The following is a 17474-nucleotide window of genomic DNA, read 5'->3' as shown; positions in this document are numbered from 1 at the left end:
AATAGTACACCTATACGTGAAAAATCTAGTTTTGATGATATCCAAAAAAAAAATTGAAAAAAAACCTGTTGAGTGTCCTTTAGACGTGAAATTTCTCTTTATTTTTCTGCTACCACGGTTCGTATCCTCAACTACATGGTCCCCAGTGGTAGTTCCATTCATTATTTTAAGTAGTATTATTCAAAAAATAGAGAAGTCGTAGTACCAAAAAAAAACACTCTTTATCTGGCAATGACAAACAAACAGCAGTATATCCACGCAGCACAAATGGACATACGTTTGTTTGTCTACCGTCAATGGACATACGGCACATAGAAAGATAAGGTATTTTCGTAATGACACAAGTTTAGATTGGAAAGTGCCCATAAGGAAAATGTAAATACTATTTGGCGCTATTCTTGCAACGGTCGCGACCCAAAGCTTTAAATAATTTCGGATCGGTTCGGTTTTTTCCGGAATTATATTGCCAAATATTAAGGCCAATTATGGCCAATTATTAAGGTGCCCGGTGGCGTAGAGGTACAGGCTCTCGTCTACCAATATCAAGGTAGTGGGTTCGAATCCTACACCCGGCATTTCATCAGCCGACTATTTGTATTAAAATAAAAATAGTTTGGGTACCTAGGTCGACTCAGCCTTAAATGAGTACTTGGGGTTCACAATCGTGAGGTAATAATAGGCAGTTGAAGCGTAGTGCTAGCCACATTATCTTCCTTGTATACCGAATGGCTCTAGCATGGCATGCAAGCTGTACCTTGCTACACCCAAGCAGGGTTCGGAAAACTACATGTTACTTTTAAAAACTACATAAACTACATTACATGTAGTTAATGTAGTTTATGTATGTTGTATGTTCATGTAACTTTCAAATATCAAAGGTTTGAGGCCGGTTTGAGATGAGGTTAGACAGAACGACTCTGGCATGGCAAGCTGTACCTTGTTACTCCCACGGCGTGAAACGCTATATACGGGAGCTATTATTATTATTATATTATATCGCCAAATATTATTTATTCAAATTTATTATTATTTTCTTTTAATTTTATAAAATTTTATAAATAAAATACAGTGTGTTGCGTACAAGAAACTTTATTTTATACAGGGTTGTTCACCACATACGATACGGAATATTGTAACTAAACGATCATATTTTTACAAATTGTAAGTTTTGGGTTCGTTGAAGGACTATTAGAGCTACAATTTAAAAATATTTTTACAAGATACGGAGTGTCCCAAACAAATAAAAAATATCAAAGTTGTATTTTTTTAAATGGAACACCCTGTATATTATTACATTTTTAGTTTATACGATTAAAATAAAGGTAAATTTGATTTAGGTTTATTACACTTAAACCTTACCGTTTTTGAACTATTTTCAATTTTGTGAAATTGCAGTATAAAGGCTTTATTTCTCCGAGGGTATCAAAGTTTTTAATACTAAATATTTACTGAAATTTATTTATTGATAAGTTACTGTGTTGCAATAATAAAAATTTTACTACCTTATACAAAGTGTCTAAATATTTATTTTAAATAATTACTAGCTTTAAACGGCAATAACTTGTTTAATTTAAATGGAACACCCTGTATATTTTATGAAAATCAGATGCACAATTTAATTGTCTATCAAACTGTATTATACTATTTTTTACCTATCTCTTCAAGTTTCCGTAGAAAATGCATTTTCTTGTAATTTAGAACTCATTTATCAATATACCCATGGAATACTGACATTTTAGATTATTTTTAAAGATGTACCAAATTTTTAAAGTCTATTGTCTATATAGTTCGTTTATTTCATTTAAAAATAAAAAAAAATGTTTAAATATTTGTTAAAGAGGACCAATTAATATGATTCCAGTATTCAAACTACATTAACTTGCGTTGATTAATAATAATTGCTCCAAAAAAAACTGAATTATGTATGTGTATTAGACAGTGTGGTAAAAAAACTAACACCTTAAAAATGATATTTTGTTTTTTGACAAATGCTTATTTATAACAGAGACGTTCATTCTCATAACTTATTATTATATTGATTTCTGATTCAAATCCACATTTATTTAGAATAATTTATTAACGAACACAATTAAGTATGTAATACATTAGTATTTGGGCGGAAATACTTGTGATATATTTAATTAATGGTATACTCTTTTATAAAGATTTAAATAGTTTTCTTTTTGCATACAAATGGGCTAGTAATATTATCGTTTTACTAAAAACGATAATATTACTAGCCTGTATATTTTGTACATTTGTTGTTTTAAAAACAATCTAAAATGTCCATATTCCATGGGTATATTGATAAATGAGGTCTAAATTATAAGGAAATGCATTTTCTACGAGAACTCCAAGGGATAGGTAAAAAGTGGTATAATACAATTTGATGGACAATTAAATTGTGCATCTGATTCTCATAAAATATACAGGGTGTTCCATTTAAATTAAACAAGTTATTGCCGTTTAAAGCTAGTAATTATTTAAAATAAATTTTTAGACACTCTGTATAAGGTAGTATAATTTTTATTATTGTAACACAATAACTCATCAATAAATAAACTTCAGTAAATATTTAGTATTAAAAACTTTGATACCCTCGGAGAAATGAAGCCTTAAAATTTATATTGCAATTTCACAAAATTGAAAATATTTCAAAAACGGTAAGGTTTAAGTATGATAAACCTTAATCAAATTTACCTTTATTTTAATCTTAGAAACTAAAAATGCAGTAATATATAGGGTGTTCCATTTAAAAAAATACAACTTTGATATTTTTTATTTATTTGGTACACTCTGTATCTTGAAAAATATTTTTAAATTGTAACTCTAATAGTCCTTTAACGAACCCAAAACTTACAATTTGTAAAAATCTAATCGTTTGGCTACAATGCTCCGTGTCGTATGTGGTGAACAACCCTGTATAAGGACATGTATGAAATACATATGAAACATTGGAAACCGACGATGCCACGATCCACGATGGTCTTTGCAGTTAACAACACAGCTTTTTAAGTAAATAAAATTTAAATTAAACTCACAAGATAGCAATAATTAGAGAATGGACGCTTTAAACACTTTTCGGTGTTTTTTCAATGAGGGCGGTTTAAATTTTAAAAGATTTTATAATTTTTAAAGATCTGACTTTGACAAGAGAAAATTATTTCTGTTATTGTTTGCGGTTATTCTTAGCAACGGCTATAGCAGTGCCAGATCGCGTACAACGATCGCGACCCAACTCAATTATATATTTTGACGGGCTTTCCAATCTAAATTTATTTCCTTTATCTATGGGATAAAATGAATTCAGAACGTCTTTTCTGACATAATATTGGAACTCTGTATATGTAATTTGCATTGCCACCTATGGTTGAAAATCTTTAAAAAATGGACAAAATGCTTTTAGTAAGTCTGCTCCTGAAATAATCTTAACAACCTATTTATAAGTACCGTATGATCGAAAAAAACGGCATCCAGTAGATCGATGATATTTCCCATATAAATTTACATATAAAGTGACAGCGACCTTCATTTCATAGCCATCGCTGACGCCGTTTTTATTCGATCATACGGTATTTTATGATACACAGTGTTGTCGGAATTGAAATCGGGACACTTCGGCAACATATTCTGCAGATAAAAATAAGTAAAAAAGTTCGTATAAAACTTTCTCCTAAAATGCTTTGTTTTGAAGATACATCAGGGTCTAGAAGTTTCATTTATATTTCGATTTTTTCCATGTAATTTCTGAACTAATCTTCATATTTGGATGTGGGTAACTAAGATCCATATTTTTGTGTTTTTTGACATGATAAATTCAATTTAGATATCAGTATCACTGGTTTGAAGATTAAAAAAATACTGTATATTTTGCACTCAGTAGTTTTATACTGGTACGATCGAAAAGAGATTGCTCTGTGAAACATTGAAAAAACATATAGGTGGTGCTCCTCAAGTAGTAGCAGCAAAGAATATTATAGTTCACACAAATCCCATTTACGTGGGTTATCCATTCGTAGTAAAATTATCTTTGGTAGCAGTCATATTGACATCGAAATCAAATTTTCAATTAAATATCTACATGCTGTGTCTCCGAAATGAAGCATTTTAAGACATATATTTATACAACTTTTTTACATGTGCAGAATATACTGCCGAAGTTTCCCGAATACAATTCTGATCACCCTATATAGTATTTCTTTAATATATTTAACAAATAAAAAACCATACCTATAACTAATCAATAGATTTGAAGCATTTGCGGCAAAACACAAACGTTTCAATTATAGTAAACTTATTTCCTTGTTTGTCATATTATTTAAGTGTTTTGTTGCTATGGTACTTACATGAATCACTAGGAACCACCCATGTGGGACAGTTATTTTCATCATAGCTATTGCTATCCTGGACATCATAACTACAATATGGCAATACTTGTGTTAGATTATTTCCATATTCAGTATTTTTTATAAATACAAAATCAGGACAGCTCTTAACGCAAACCTAAAAGAATATAAATAATCTCTATACATTTATAACGAGTTCATTTCTCGAAAAGAAAATATAAAACATATACAGGGTGGTCCGAACTGTATTCCGGAAACTTCGGCAGCAATAAAAATAAGTAAAATAGTTCGTATAAATGTATGTCCTAATGTGTGGGAGTTTTTTGACATGGGAAATTTGATTTTGATGTCAATATGACTCCCATTTGTAGGGGGCGCTATATACATGTATTTTGACCGTCTGGAAGAGTAATAACTTTTCGTCCGTACCTGTATAAAAGTACTGAGCGAAAAAAATAGGTATACATTTTCGTGACTTTTTACGTAAAAAATGTCTCTTGGTAAAAATCGCTATGAGTAACAATTCTCAAGATACTTATTTAGAATGGAAATAGTCAATACATTATTGTCAAAAAATAAATACGTTGAGTAGATAGTTATTTGACTGAAATGATAAATTCGGGAAATGTTTATTTTTTAAATTAATAATAAATTTTTCTGTGAACAGTTTCTGTTGAACTTTTGGTACAAAAACATTTCAAATTTATGATTCCGGTATAATAACTATTTAGTTAACATGTTTAATTTATGTCAATGATGACAGGTATTGATAAATTCAATTCCAAATATCTCGAGAACCATTACTCGTAGCGATTTGTGTATTTTTTTACTCAGTAGTCAGTAGCTTTATACAGGTACGGACTAAGTTATTACTCTTCAAACCAGTTAAAAATATGTAGGTGGCGCCCTCTACAAGTAAGAGTCATATTGACATCAAAATCAAATTTCTCATGTCAAAAAACTACCAGACACCAATTTTCATCCAAATATTTACGTTACTTCATAAATTATGTGGAAAAAATCGCAATAAAAATGAAACTTCTACACCCTGTATCTCCGAAACTAAAAGTATTTTAGGACGTACATTTCTACCAACTTTTTTACTTATTTTTATCTGCAGAATATGCTGCCGAAGTTTCCGGAATATAGTTCGGACCACCCGTATAGAATATATACCTGAGGAGTATTGCATCCTGAAAAAGCGGTTGTCAAATCGAAACATTTCGTAAGATCGAAGAAGAATAAATAGGGTTTGTCCTGTACGGCCGAATCCAAACCACATCTCTGGCCGTTGGAGTCTGTGGGTACCAGTAAAAGTGATGGATCTCCTTTTTTAATAGCTGATATAAAAAATAAAAATCAACACAGCGAACGTTAAAATTCCGTAAAAGGTTTGGCGATCTTACCCCATGCTCCTAGCCCGACCCAGCAGCCAAGAAAAACCAAAAATAGTAACAGGCATATGACATCAGTGCACGATCGTTTTTTTGTAGGTCCGTCAAAGTATGGATCGTATTCTATAGGCTGTCCTATAAATAATTAATGATTTATTACTTATTGGTATATAAAATATTTATAATGTAGCAAGTTTTAAGAAACTATATACAATAAAGAATTATATATGATCGAAGGCTCAACTTTCCTTTACTTGAAATCAGTTATGTAAAAAATATTTGTTTATTGAGTATTTGGAAGCCTTTCCAAATAGAAAGTCACGAAAAATTTTATGCGGAAATGCATAATTTTCAGTTTTTCAACTTTGGAATAGCTGAAAACATGAAAACACTTTCCTGTTTTTCATTCTAGAAATTCTAGTGTGAATGGATCGGGATCATTTTTGGCTTCCTTTCTGATCACTTAACATAATCATAAGATATTATTAAATATGTTTTCATAATTTCAGAGATATTAATAAATAATTAAAAAATATATACAGGGTTGTCCGAACTGTATTCGGGAAACTTCAGCAGCATATTCTGCAGATAAAAATAAGTAAAAAAGTTCTTATAAATGTATGTCCTAAAACGCTTAGTTTCGAAGATACAAGGTGGAGAAGTTTCATTTTTATTTCGATTTTTTCCAAATAATTTCTGAAGTTAAGGTCAATATTTGGATGAAAATTGGTGTCTGAGAGCTTTTTGACCTGTTTTTGAGAAACTTGATTTTGATGTCAATATGACTCATATTTGTAGGAGGCGCCACCTACATGCGTTTGAACTGTTTTGGAGAATAATAACTTTTCGTCCGTACCTGTATAAAACTACTGAGTGAAAAAATATACATTTCCATTATTTTTTACGTAAAAAATGTCTCTTGGTAAAAATCTCTACGAGCAACCGTTCTCTCAAGATATTTATACTATTACCATTCGGTAATAGTCAATACATGTCATTATTGACATAAAATAAACATGCTGAGTAGATTAGTTTAGTTATTTGACTAAAATGATAAATTTGGGAACTTTTTATTTTATGATAAGACAGTTTCTGTTGAACTTTTGACACAAAAACATTTCAAATTTATGGTTTCAGTCTAATAACTATTTTGTCAACGTGTTTAATTTATGTCAATGATGACAGAGTATTGATAATTTAGATTCGAAATATCTCGAGAACTTTTACTCGTAGCGATTTTTACCAAGAGACCTTTTTTGCATAAAAAACATCGTAAATGTACATTTCTTAACACAGTAGTTTTATACAGGTACAGACGAAAAGTTATTATTCTTCAAACCAGTTAAAAAGTATGTAGGTGGCGCACTCTATAAGTAAGAGTCATATTGACATCAAAATCAAATTTGTCATGTCAAAAAACTCCTAGACACCAATTTTCATACAAATATTGACGTTACTTCAGAAATTATTTGGAAAAAATCGAAATAAAAATTAAATTTCTACACCCTGTATCTCCGAAACTAAGAATTTTGGAACATACATTTATACGAACATTTTTACTTATTTCAATCTGCAGAATATGCTGCCGAAGTTTCTGGAATATAGTTCGGACCACCCTGTATTTTTCAGCCTTTTTTTAAAAAAAATAATACTTAGTAATTAATATTTTTTTTAACTTAATAATTTTTTAACTTAATATTTTTTTATTATAGGAGCTACAGATGCCCGACGCACTATCGTCGAACCCTGTATGTCAACATCTAATGTTTGCCCAAGTAGGTACCTACACGAGTCGTTTGAATCCGGCTTAAGCAAAATAATCAAAAAGAACATATTCTAGATAACAATAGGAGTTTTTAAAAATGCATTCAAATTTATACACAGTTTAAACATACGGAAAAATGTCTCAGTATTATTTAACATAGATATAATTAGTTTATTATGGTCTACAATATGCACATATACATATGTATGTCCATTGAATCATTGCTTTGTTTCAAAATTGTCCGCGCTTAAATTTCAACAGAAAATAAATTAAAAAAACATAAAGTCCCTCAAAATTTTCCATATTAACAAATTATTATTCATATCTTCAAAATACTATTGATACATTTTATAAATAAGCTCAAGATATATTAGTTATTATTAGAATAAATTAATTCTAACTGGCGTCTATTTTTATGTAATACAGATTGTAGACCCGTACTATTTTTGTTACTTAGGTAGTTTTATTTCACTAGTCGATTAATATTGATTCGTCATTCATATTAAAAGATTTAAGTAAATAAAAGGATACGCGTTATGTGAAGTATTATGTGTTCAAACAAACTAGAAACAAATAATATAAATAATCTACCAAACACCCACATATTTGCGATAAAAATAATTATTAGATAAAACACAAAGATAATCAAAAACTCACTGTTCCGAAAATCGTCTCTTTCATCAATTTGGTCCTGCATAACGCACAAACGCACGCACGCACAGCATTCGTTCACTAAATATCAACCAATACTAATCACAAAACAAACTGAGACTTTACAAGCAAGGCTTATTTACTTTTTGTGTTACAACATAATTAGGAAAAGTTAGAGGTATAATTAATACGACTACGTTTATATTGGTATACTGACGCTGTAGCTCCCCAATTTGACACTGCCTATCTTTCTTATCTTTTTTTGGAATTATTGTTAATAATTATTACTAATAAACGAGATGAATTATTGGAAAAAATGTTCGATCAAGGATTAAAATTGATAAGAATTTAGAAAACGGGTTTCTTAGCTATTATTAGGTATTATTATTATTACATATTATATTCATTTACCTATTGTTCAATAAACGAAAAATCAAAGAATAAGCGATATAGTCATACATTACTAAAGCGGGCCATACACGTCCAAATTGGTTGGCCCAACAACGGTCGCGCCAACGAAATTGAAAATTACCTCCACATTACCAGATTTCACAATAAATCCATCAGTTTAATTTTGTTTGATCCCTATTTTATGAAATAGAAAAAAAATCTATAATGATATATGATAAATATTCTCATATGCCCAAAAAAACGCAACGGATAAATTTTTGGTAAAGTTTAAAATGTTATATTTTAGTTCCTACTTTCATGAATTTTTTAGCAGGCTGTATATAATTATATCAACTTTAATTCATAAATGTGAAATGTTTTTGTGCCAAAAGTTCAACAAAAATTGTTTTATCGCCATTTTTTCGAAGAAAAATTTATGATTAATTAAAAAAAAAATAGAAATTCCCAAATTTATCATTTCAGACAAATACCTCAACATATGAAGGGGTTAGAATCATAAGGGTCTAAGTGACATTTTTTAAAAATATAAGTTAGATCCATATTTCCAAAGTTAAATGTAGTGTTTGTGTGGTAGCAAAGAGATCCAAGTGATTCTGGGACGTTTGGGGCCATCTATTAACCGGGCAAAAAAGTTACTAAGTTTTATCGCATTTATTCTTAGTGTCAAAGGGATCTAAGCGCACTTGACTCCCAAATTGTTTGCAAAGTTTTGTCACATAGATTCAATATAATTGAAGCGTGCAAACCGGCTCTTGTGTTTTTCTGATATTTTGTGTGTTTTAAAAAGAGTAAACAGAAGAAAAACAATTCCGGTAAGTGACTATTACCAATTTGGCCGGTTAACCAATTTAATAAGAAACCGGACAGACTCTGAAGGTCAGTATAAAACAGAATATGATTTACATCTAAGAAAAGTTGAAAGTGTTAAAACTCCAAAAAAGCTGATTGTGGAGTATGGGATTCAAAATCCAGAAAAGACTCGAGTGTTTTGCTTTGATTTGCAAAAATACTTTACCAATACCAGTAGTTACCACGAGCAAGGTATACTATTTACGACCAGTTGTGGACGTACAATTAGCATGAATTACCATGACATGATTACTGGAATTTCACAGATGTTTATTTGGAATGAAACTATAGCTCAGAGAGGTTCACAGGAAATAGGTTCTGTTTACTTAAGGTGAGTTTTATAAAACAGTATTATAAAGATACTCTATAAACCATTATTTTTAGTATGTCAAAAGTCTTCTTAAAAGTGTTACCCATTTGATATGTTATAGTGATCAATGTGAGGGCCAGAACAAGAACAAAAATATTGCGAAGTTGTTTATGTATTTAGTCCAAGCTACTAGCCTGGAAAAAATAGATCAAAAGTTTTTTGAAATTGGACATTCATATATGGACTGCGATCGCTCTTTTGCCCGCATTGAGAAAGCCAAGAAAACTTTATTAACCGTTCTTGTTCCAGAGGACTGGACTAAAGTTATAAAAAAACATCTAAAAAATTTACTGTTTATGAAATGCAAAAAACTGATTTTGTTTCATTTCAACATCTTAACAGTATAATGATTGACCCAAAAAAGGATGTTGAAAAGAAACCGATAAAGTCGCGTGAGATAGTCTGGTTCCAATTCAAAAAATAGAAATTCTTTGCTTTTTTGTATAGTAAAGTAAGAACACCTTTTGTTCCTATGTGTCAAAGCGAGAATTGCTCGTCGCTTAAAAGGGGAAGACCATTTTTGTTGCTAAATAACGAAGTATTCGAGCCCTTATATCCAACTCCAGTGAAGATTCCGTACATAAAATGGGAACATCTAACCCAACTTCTACCATTTATTCCACCTATTCATCATGACTTTTATTTAACTATGCCCCATGAGGCAAAAGCAAACAAAAGATCCAAAAAACAAAATCAGACGACGGTTATGGTTGAAGTTGAGGAAAGTCCAGAAATGGACGAAGGCAAAGACAGTGTGATGTCGGATTACGAAAATTAGAATTATTCGGCTAAAGTTCGTGTTGTATTGTTTGATACCTTTTTTGTATAATAAAATGTTAGTTATTCTTATAAAAAATCGACTTATACCTTTTTTCCTGACAGAAATTGATCAAAATTGTCAAAAGCATATGGATCCAAGTGACTTAAAACTAGTTAAATACAGTTTTTTTCAGTCTGTGGCAAACGGTATATGAAATAGTTACATGAACTGTATTCTTTTACGCAACAATCATTTCATGCGTTCATGCAGAATTTACAATAAGCAATCAACTTTAACTTTAATTATCTCAAAACAATGTCAGATGTACTTAGACCCTTATGATTCTAACCCCCCCCCCCTTCATATATTATGTTTATATTTTATCAATAATGATATGTATTGACTATTTCCACTCTAAATATCTTGAGAACGGTTGCTCGTAGCGATTTTTACCAAGAGACATTTTTTACATAAAAGGTACGGACGAAAAGTTATTACTCTTCAAACCAGTTAAAAAATATGTAGGTGGCGCCCTCTACAAGTAGGAGTCATAGTGACATCAAAATCAAATTTCCCATGTCAAAAACCTCCCTTTTTCATCCATATATTGACGATGCTTCAGAAATTATTTGGAAAAAATCGAAATAAAAATGAAACTTCTACACCCTGTATCTCCGAAACTAAGCATTTTAGAACATACATTTCTACGACCTTTTTTACTTATTTTATCTGCAAAATATGCTGTCAAAGTTTCCGAAATACAGTTCGGACCATCCTGTATAGTTGCAAAAAACTGCAATTACAAGAAATGCTAAACACATACATATATACCTGACCCATACAGCACGTCCAAATGAAATTACGTTTCTACAAGGGAGACACATGAGAAACAACATATGTTAAAGTGAACCTAATTGTTCATCTAGTTCTAACATATACATATGAGATACACGCAGGTTTATATTGACAGAATTGTGTGATACAGTGTTTACTAGTTGTATACCGTATGCACTCAAGATTCTAAAGAGTTTTTTCTAACGTAACAAATAATTATTAAAATGATGAAATCTGACTCGGTATATGAGACATACAATGTATAAGTCATATGTATGTGTGATACTTCGTATCATAGTTGTGCCTATAGTACACACCTTGTAAAAATGTGACGTATACACATAATATAAATATCTATATAAACACTTTGTATAATAATAGTGTACTGTTGTGTCTACATTCTAGCATGAAATGGAGGTGTGCGCACGCGCGGATAGCCTCAGCGTAGATACACTGACCAAGTGTATCTTATGTGTCGTCTCTCCTTTCTCCTTTCTAGGAGTGGTATGTGTTAGCAGCCATTATTGTTTTATCATTCGGAAGCTCTATATAAATGTTCTATTTGTGTGTAGTTTAAAAGAGATTTTAAGGTAAGCACAAGTTTTTAATTACCTTGTTACACCTTCCTAAGAGTATTATTAATATTATAGCAGCGGCTCTTCCCTTACTCGATACCCAATTTACCAAATTTCGACTCCAATGAATGAAAACTCCAAATATTCTCGCATAATGATAAAGAGGTTAGCTCTGCAATATATTTTTTTTAAATTTGGAAATAATAAAATTCTAAATGGCCCAGAGAAAGAAAGATTTAAACACTTCAGAACTTCTTACACTGATATTCGGTAAGTTATTGATGGATCAATATACAGATATGTTTAATATTCAATAATCAGTTTCATATAAAATTTAAGGGTGAGATTGTTAATCTGCAAATAAAATACAACAAAGTCCAACAGAGTGCTCGATGAATGAGTATGCTAACAAACCAACTGCTTGGAGGGAAGAAAGGAGAAAAAAAAATGGCTAAACGAGGTTCACCAAATCGTGGCGATATACCAGTGTTTACCATTTTAGTATGTTGTTATACTAGGTACTTATATTTTTAATACATTTTGATACAAATTCTGTTCTTTTACAGTGTTTTCTTACTTCTGGTTTCTGCAGTGTAAATAATTATTATTATTGTGTTATTTGCGCTATTGCGTTTCATGATATAAAGAAATGTAATAATTTAATTTTTTAACCACTTAATCCATTTTATGGAATAAGAATGGTAGATACATTTAATACAAAACAATAATGGAACAATTTTAAGGCTACTTCTCTTGAACTTACGATCGAGATACTTTTGGAAAATACAAAGTTTTGCCTTCCTAATTTTCGTTCTAAAAAGATATAATTGGTATCAATGAATAAATATTTCTTAAAAAAAACGAAAAGTTAGGCATCAAAACTTTTATTATTTCCTAAATTCGTTCATAAGAAGTAGTTTTATCTAGCACTAGATGTATATACGAAGCAAAATACATACGTATACACGCGGTAGTCACAACTGCAATGTGTAAACATAGTTTAAACGTAATACACAAGCACTGTGTATTCTACGGCACACTGTGTATCCCTTACTTTGTGAATACGTAAATGCTATACTGTGGCTACATTGTGAGGCGGACGTTTAACCTTTGTGCATACGTGTTGAACTACAATGTGTAAACGTAGCGTATTTACATCGGGGGAATTGTGTCACCCTGTGTCTACATCTAATAATGTAAACACATCGTAAATGTGATTTGATGTGCTGTATGGGGAATATGCGGCTTTGGCTAAAACTCCCGGAAAATAATAACAATGCTATAAACATCGGAGAAGAACTATTTGAATATGTAGCGAAATTCCTCGGCAATTTCATTTGGGAAAAGGCCAATATCGACTTTGAAATCCAGCACAGAAATCCAACACATTCTGGAAATTAGAAGACAGCATTTTCTTGAACACATAAAGGAACTTGCAGTGTACCGAGCAATAATAATCCCCACTATGTTAAGGCGGATTCTCACGACTGGCGTACTTGACAAGTACGCCAATATTTGCGTACTTGGCAAGTATCCCCACCAATCCCCACTTTGTACTACATTGGCAAGTGTACTTGGCAAGTACGCCAATATTTGCGTATTTGCCAAGTACCCCTACAATCCTTGCCAAGTAAACAGTATAGTCGCATCGATGGATACTGGTCGTCCCGAAATTGTCGTTGCTAGTGATTCTTTTTTCTTTTTAAGTTCTTTTACTGTACACTGCAATACGATTTCTATGTTCTTTATGTTTGGCCATCCATATGAAGGGCTCATTTTCGTATAAATCCATAAATTCCAAAACAACATCATTTGAAGACTACACGGGAAAACCCAGTTTTGTCCGTTTTAATTGGAGCCGAGAAAAATGCAATTTAGTGTTTTTAAGGAAATATGTTATTTTCGGTTGAATAATTAGAAAAATATTTATATTACTACCAATTCTGAATTATTAATATTGTGAATTATCGCCATATTCTGAAATATTGAAATAAAAATCTAAATAGATAATCTAAAAAAAATAGTCAAAATGCAAAACAAAACAGCAGAAAACCAGAGATGTTCAATTAATTAAAGGTTGTATAAAACCTAAATCTAAACTATTATTTTTTTTGTTGAAAATTTATATTTAAGTAGGTTTTTATTACCATACATAAATTTATAACCATATTGATAACGAAAAAAATATTCCGTATATGCGTACATAAATTAATTACGTATGTGTATACCTTTAAGATTGTTACATAAGGATAATATTTTTCTATCGATCGTGTCAGATGATGTTTTTGAGAGATTTGTTGATTCATCTATGTTTTTCGGTCAGTCGAGATTATTGTTGTTTATTGTAAGCTTCGGCAAGTTTCGAGCGGAATAAATTTGTTTGTGTTTTTGATTTTCGACGTTTATTTTCTGTAATATCCCTTGTTTTAATAATATAATACTAATTGCAAGATGCATGCTTGTCGCCCATGCGTAAGTACATCTCTGGTTTTTGCCATTTACGCGTGGACTACTGTGGTTTTTCTTTTGTACGGCAAAATAACCAAGCTGTAATATCTCTGGGACTAAGCGTATTATTGCTTTCTTTTTTCGAATGACGTTAACATTTGTCTAAAGTTGTATCTTAATTTCTATGAAAATGTGACATATCTGGTTTTTCCGTGTAGTCTTTATTTGTCCAGTCCATTTATTGCTGTGAAAACGAATATTGAAGTTATTAATGTAAATTTGATATTACATAATCTATTATTGTTTTAACGTTTTAAATTATCCACAATTAACTCGAAAAACACTACGATCCGGAAATAAATCGGACATACCCTATAACAGTAACATTATTTGTGCAGTCGTTTTTTTGCGCCTCGACAAGTGTAAACAAGGCTGGCCCAGGCTGGCCAAGTATACTTGGCAAGTGTACGATTAATCGCTTGACTCGGGCTATATTTACCTACAGAGAGTGGGGACGCGACAAGTGACCAAGGAACCCGTTCTCACGACATGGCAAGTATATTCCAATAACAAATATTTGTCAAGTACGCCAGTCGTGAGAATCCGCCTTTATACGGAAGCGAAACCTGGGTGCCGTATCGCCGGCACACGAACGCATTAAACAAATTGCAACAGAGACACCTGTTAAGAATCAAATGGTACCACCATGTCTCAAACATATTGATCCTTGAAAAAGCTAGTTGGGAGAAGGCTAAAGTCATGATGACGAAATCTCGCTTAAGGTGGGCTGGTCTAACCGCCTACAGAAACCTCTTCTTTACGGTGAGCTTGTAAACGGTAAGGGGAAACCAGGTAGACAACTTAAAAGGTACAAGGATATTTTCCATGAACACTTAAAGGGGATAAGCATGCAGAAACAGTGGGAGGAAGCAGCGCGCAATAGAACGCAATGAAGAAGAATTGTAAACTCAGTTAACAGCGACAACCAAAAAGTAAAGAGGCAACAAAGTAATGAGATTTTTGAATGTCCTGAGTGCGGAAGACAGATAACATCACGTATCGGGCTTTTGAGTCCCAGAAAATGTCATCAAAGAAAACGCCTTGCGTAACCATCTTCTGATGCGTGCCAAATACTCGTCAGCGAGTAATGACAGTAAGTGACAAGTACCACGGTGAGCAGATTGGCGATTTTTGAGAACATCGATAATAGCGGAAATAATAGCTATTCAAATTCAAAGGTAACCTTCTTTGATGCCCTTATCAAAGACTACCTTTATATTGCAAGTCAATGATACTAGTCAATTTCTGCGATATTAGTCAAGTGTGATAATAGTCAAGTAGACCCAGTTAACCGAAACAAACCGAAATGTTGCGTTTAAGATGATTTATAAATAAAGTAAAAATTGCTATTTGTTTGAAAGTTGATTTTTTTTATTTTTGTGCCAACCAGTATCTTATTTACTAAATGAAATTATGGAGTACGGCGTAAAAATATTAATCAATTTTTGGTTTGGTGTTATCTGGAATATTTGGACAGGCATCATTAATAAATGTCCTCCAAAATATTTGAGATAATTCCCACGCATCAATTTGAAAAATAATTTTTTATTTAAATAAAAGAACATTAAAAATTATGACTTATGAGTTATTTGTAATGTTATTATGAGCTATGTAATGATAAAATTATTAAATTGGCAATTAAACATTAGTAAAACATACGTTTAATCTTAGACAACCAGATATACACACCTATGGACTACTTATTTATTATACAGTATATCTCTGTATTGTCTGTACAAGAGGAAAAAACTTTTTATTATTGACATTTTCAGAAAAATGCATTCTTCATAAAAATGTTTGTGTGTTCTGAAATGGTTAATCCCTTTTATACTTTTCCAAATTTCCATAGCCTTTTAGAGAAAACAGGCGAGGAACCCGGAAAATATAGTTGATTTTTTTTCTAAAAATAAGTCCCTAACGGTTCCTAAAAGTCAAAAGGCGTTTCTATGGTAATATCATTTAGATTTCATTCTTTGTATAGATGGTTATTATTAATTTCCATTAACGACATATTTTTTTCATTTGTTAAAGTATCACATTTTCACCTAACTCTTACCTAACTATTATCACACTTTCCGTAGAAATGAACAAATAAATTTTGTACTTCTTTAACATTTTAAAACAACATAAAATATGACTTTAATTAAAATTCTATTAATAACAATTTCTGAAAAAATGAAATCGAAATGATATTACAATAGAAACACCTTTTGGTTTTTAGGACTTTGGAAAAAAAGCAACATTCATATGTCGCATTTATGTAAATAGTAACATTTACCCTTAAAATATCATTCGAAACGCTAAAAGTACTTGGAAGAAAATTATAATAAATGGAAAAAATATTAGGACTTTAACACCTTGTAGCTACGAAACAAAACAGAATCGGACCTATGTTGATATGAAAAAATAAAACTTATTTTTACGTGAAGAATGGCACACGAGAGATGGCACATGTTTTTGAAACATCCTGTATGTATAATATTGTTAATGACAATCCTTTCCACTAATCTTGGTTTTATTGCTAGGTACTTTACTACTTAAGATAAAATATGATTCACTGATATATTTTTCATTGTTTAAATATTTACAGGTATACGTGTAGGCTTCTTTTGTTAATTAGGGTATACTTAAAAATATTATAATTAGATTTTTTTCTTATTGACAACTAAATCTTGATAAAAGATTAAAGCTAACAGAGAGTAAACGTTATGTGAAGGGTTTCCAATTTTCGGCATTGGGGGGAATCCCGTTTTGAAATCCCGGGATAGGAACCTATAATCCCGGGATCTCGGGATTGGCTATCAGAATGAGAAATGTATATATAATATAAAATGGGAAAAGAGCTTTTTTAAAATAGACGAAACAAGGTACAAATAACATTCATATTTCGTAAAAAAAATATATAGCAAACACGGAAATATAACATTCTGATATTGACATTCTGCTTAGTACAAAAAAAATATGATCGTTAAAAGACTAAAGTATACAGGGTGAGTTTCCTACGATGTTCT

At 31.2% G+C, this 17474-nt stretch overlaps 1 protein-coding gene across 4 annotated transcripts in view; it reads right to left on the bottom strand.

The window, feature by feature from the left end:
* Positions 1-17474, bottom strand: part of LOC115874717 (CTL-like protein 2) — a 58693-nt gene that overhangs the window by 23886 nt on the left and 17333 nt on the right. For 2 of the 4 annotated variants that reach the window (XM_030889963.1, XM_030889966.1), the window contains exons 1-4: positions 8163-8400; positions 5753-5875; positions 5523-5686; positions 4347-4503 (exon numbers count right to left, since the gene is read on the bottom strand). In XM_030889963.1, coding sequence (XP_030745823.1) covers positions 4347-4503; positions 5523-5686; positions 5753-5875; positions 8163-8202 — 484 coding nt within the window. In that variant the 5' untranslated portion in view covers positions 8203-8400. Of the gene's footprint in view, positions 1-4346; positions 4504-5522; positions 5687-5752; positions 5876-8162; positions 8401-17474 lie in introns of those variants that run through there. The other 2 variants (XM_030889964.1, XM_030889965.1) reach the window with 1 other exon arrangement.

This window comes from Sitophilus oryzae, unplaced genomic scaffold, assembly GCF_002938485.1.
Source record: "Sitophilus oryzae breed Bouriz unplaced genomic scaffold, Soryzae_2.0 scaffold_1297_pilon_pilon, whole genome shotgun sequence".
In the NCBI taxonomy this organism is placed as follows: domain Eukaryota; kingdom Metazoa; phylum Arthropoda; class Insecta; order Coleoptera; family Curculionidae; genus Sitophilus; species Sitophilus oryzae.
Note: the sequence above shows the minus strand (reverse complement) of the source record. Positions and strands in the feature narration are given on the sequence as shown.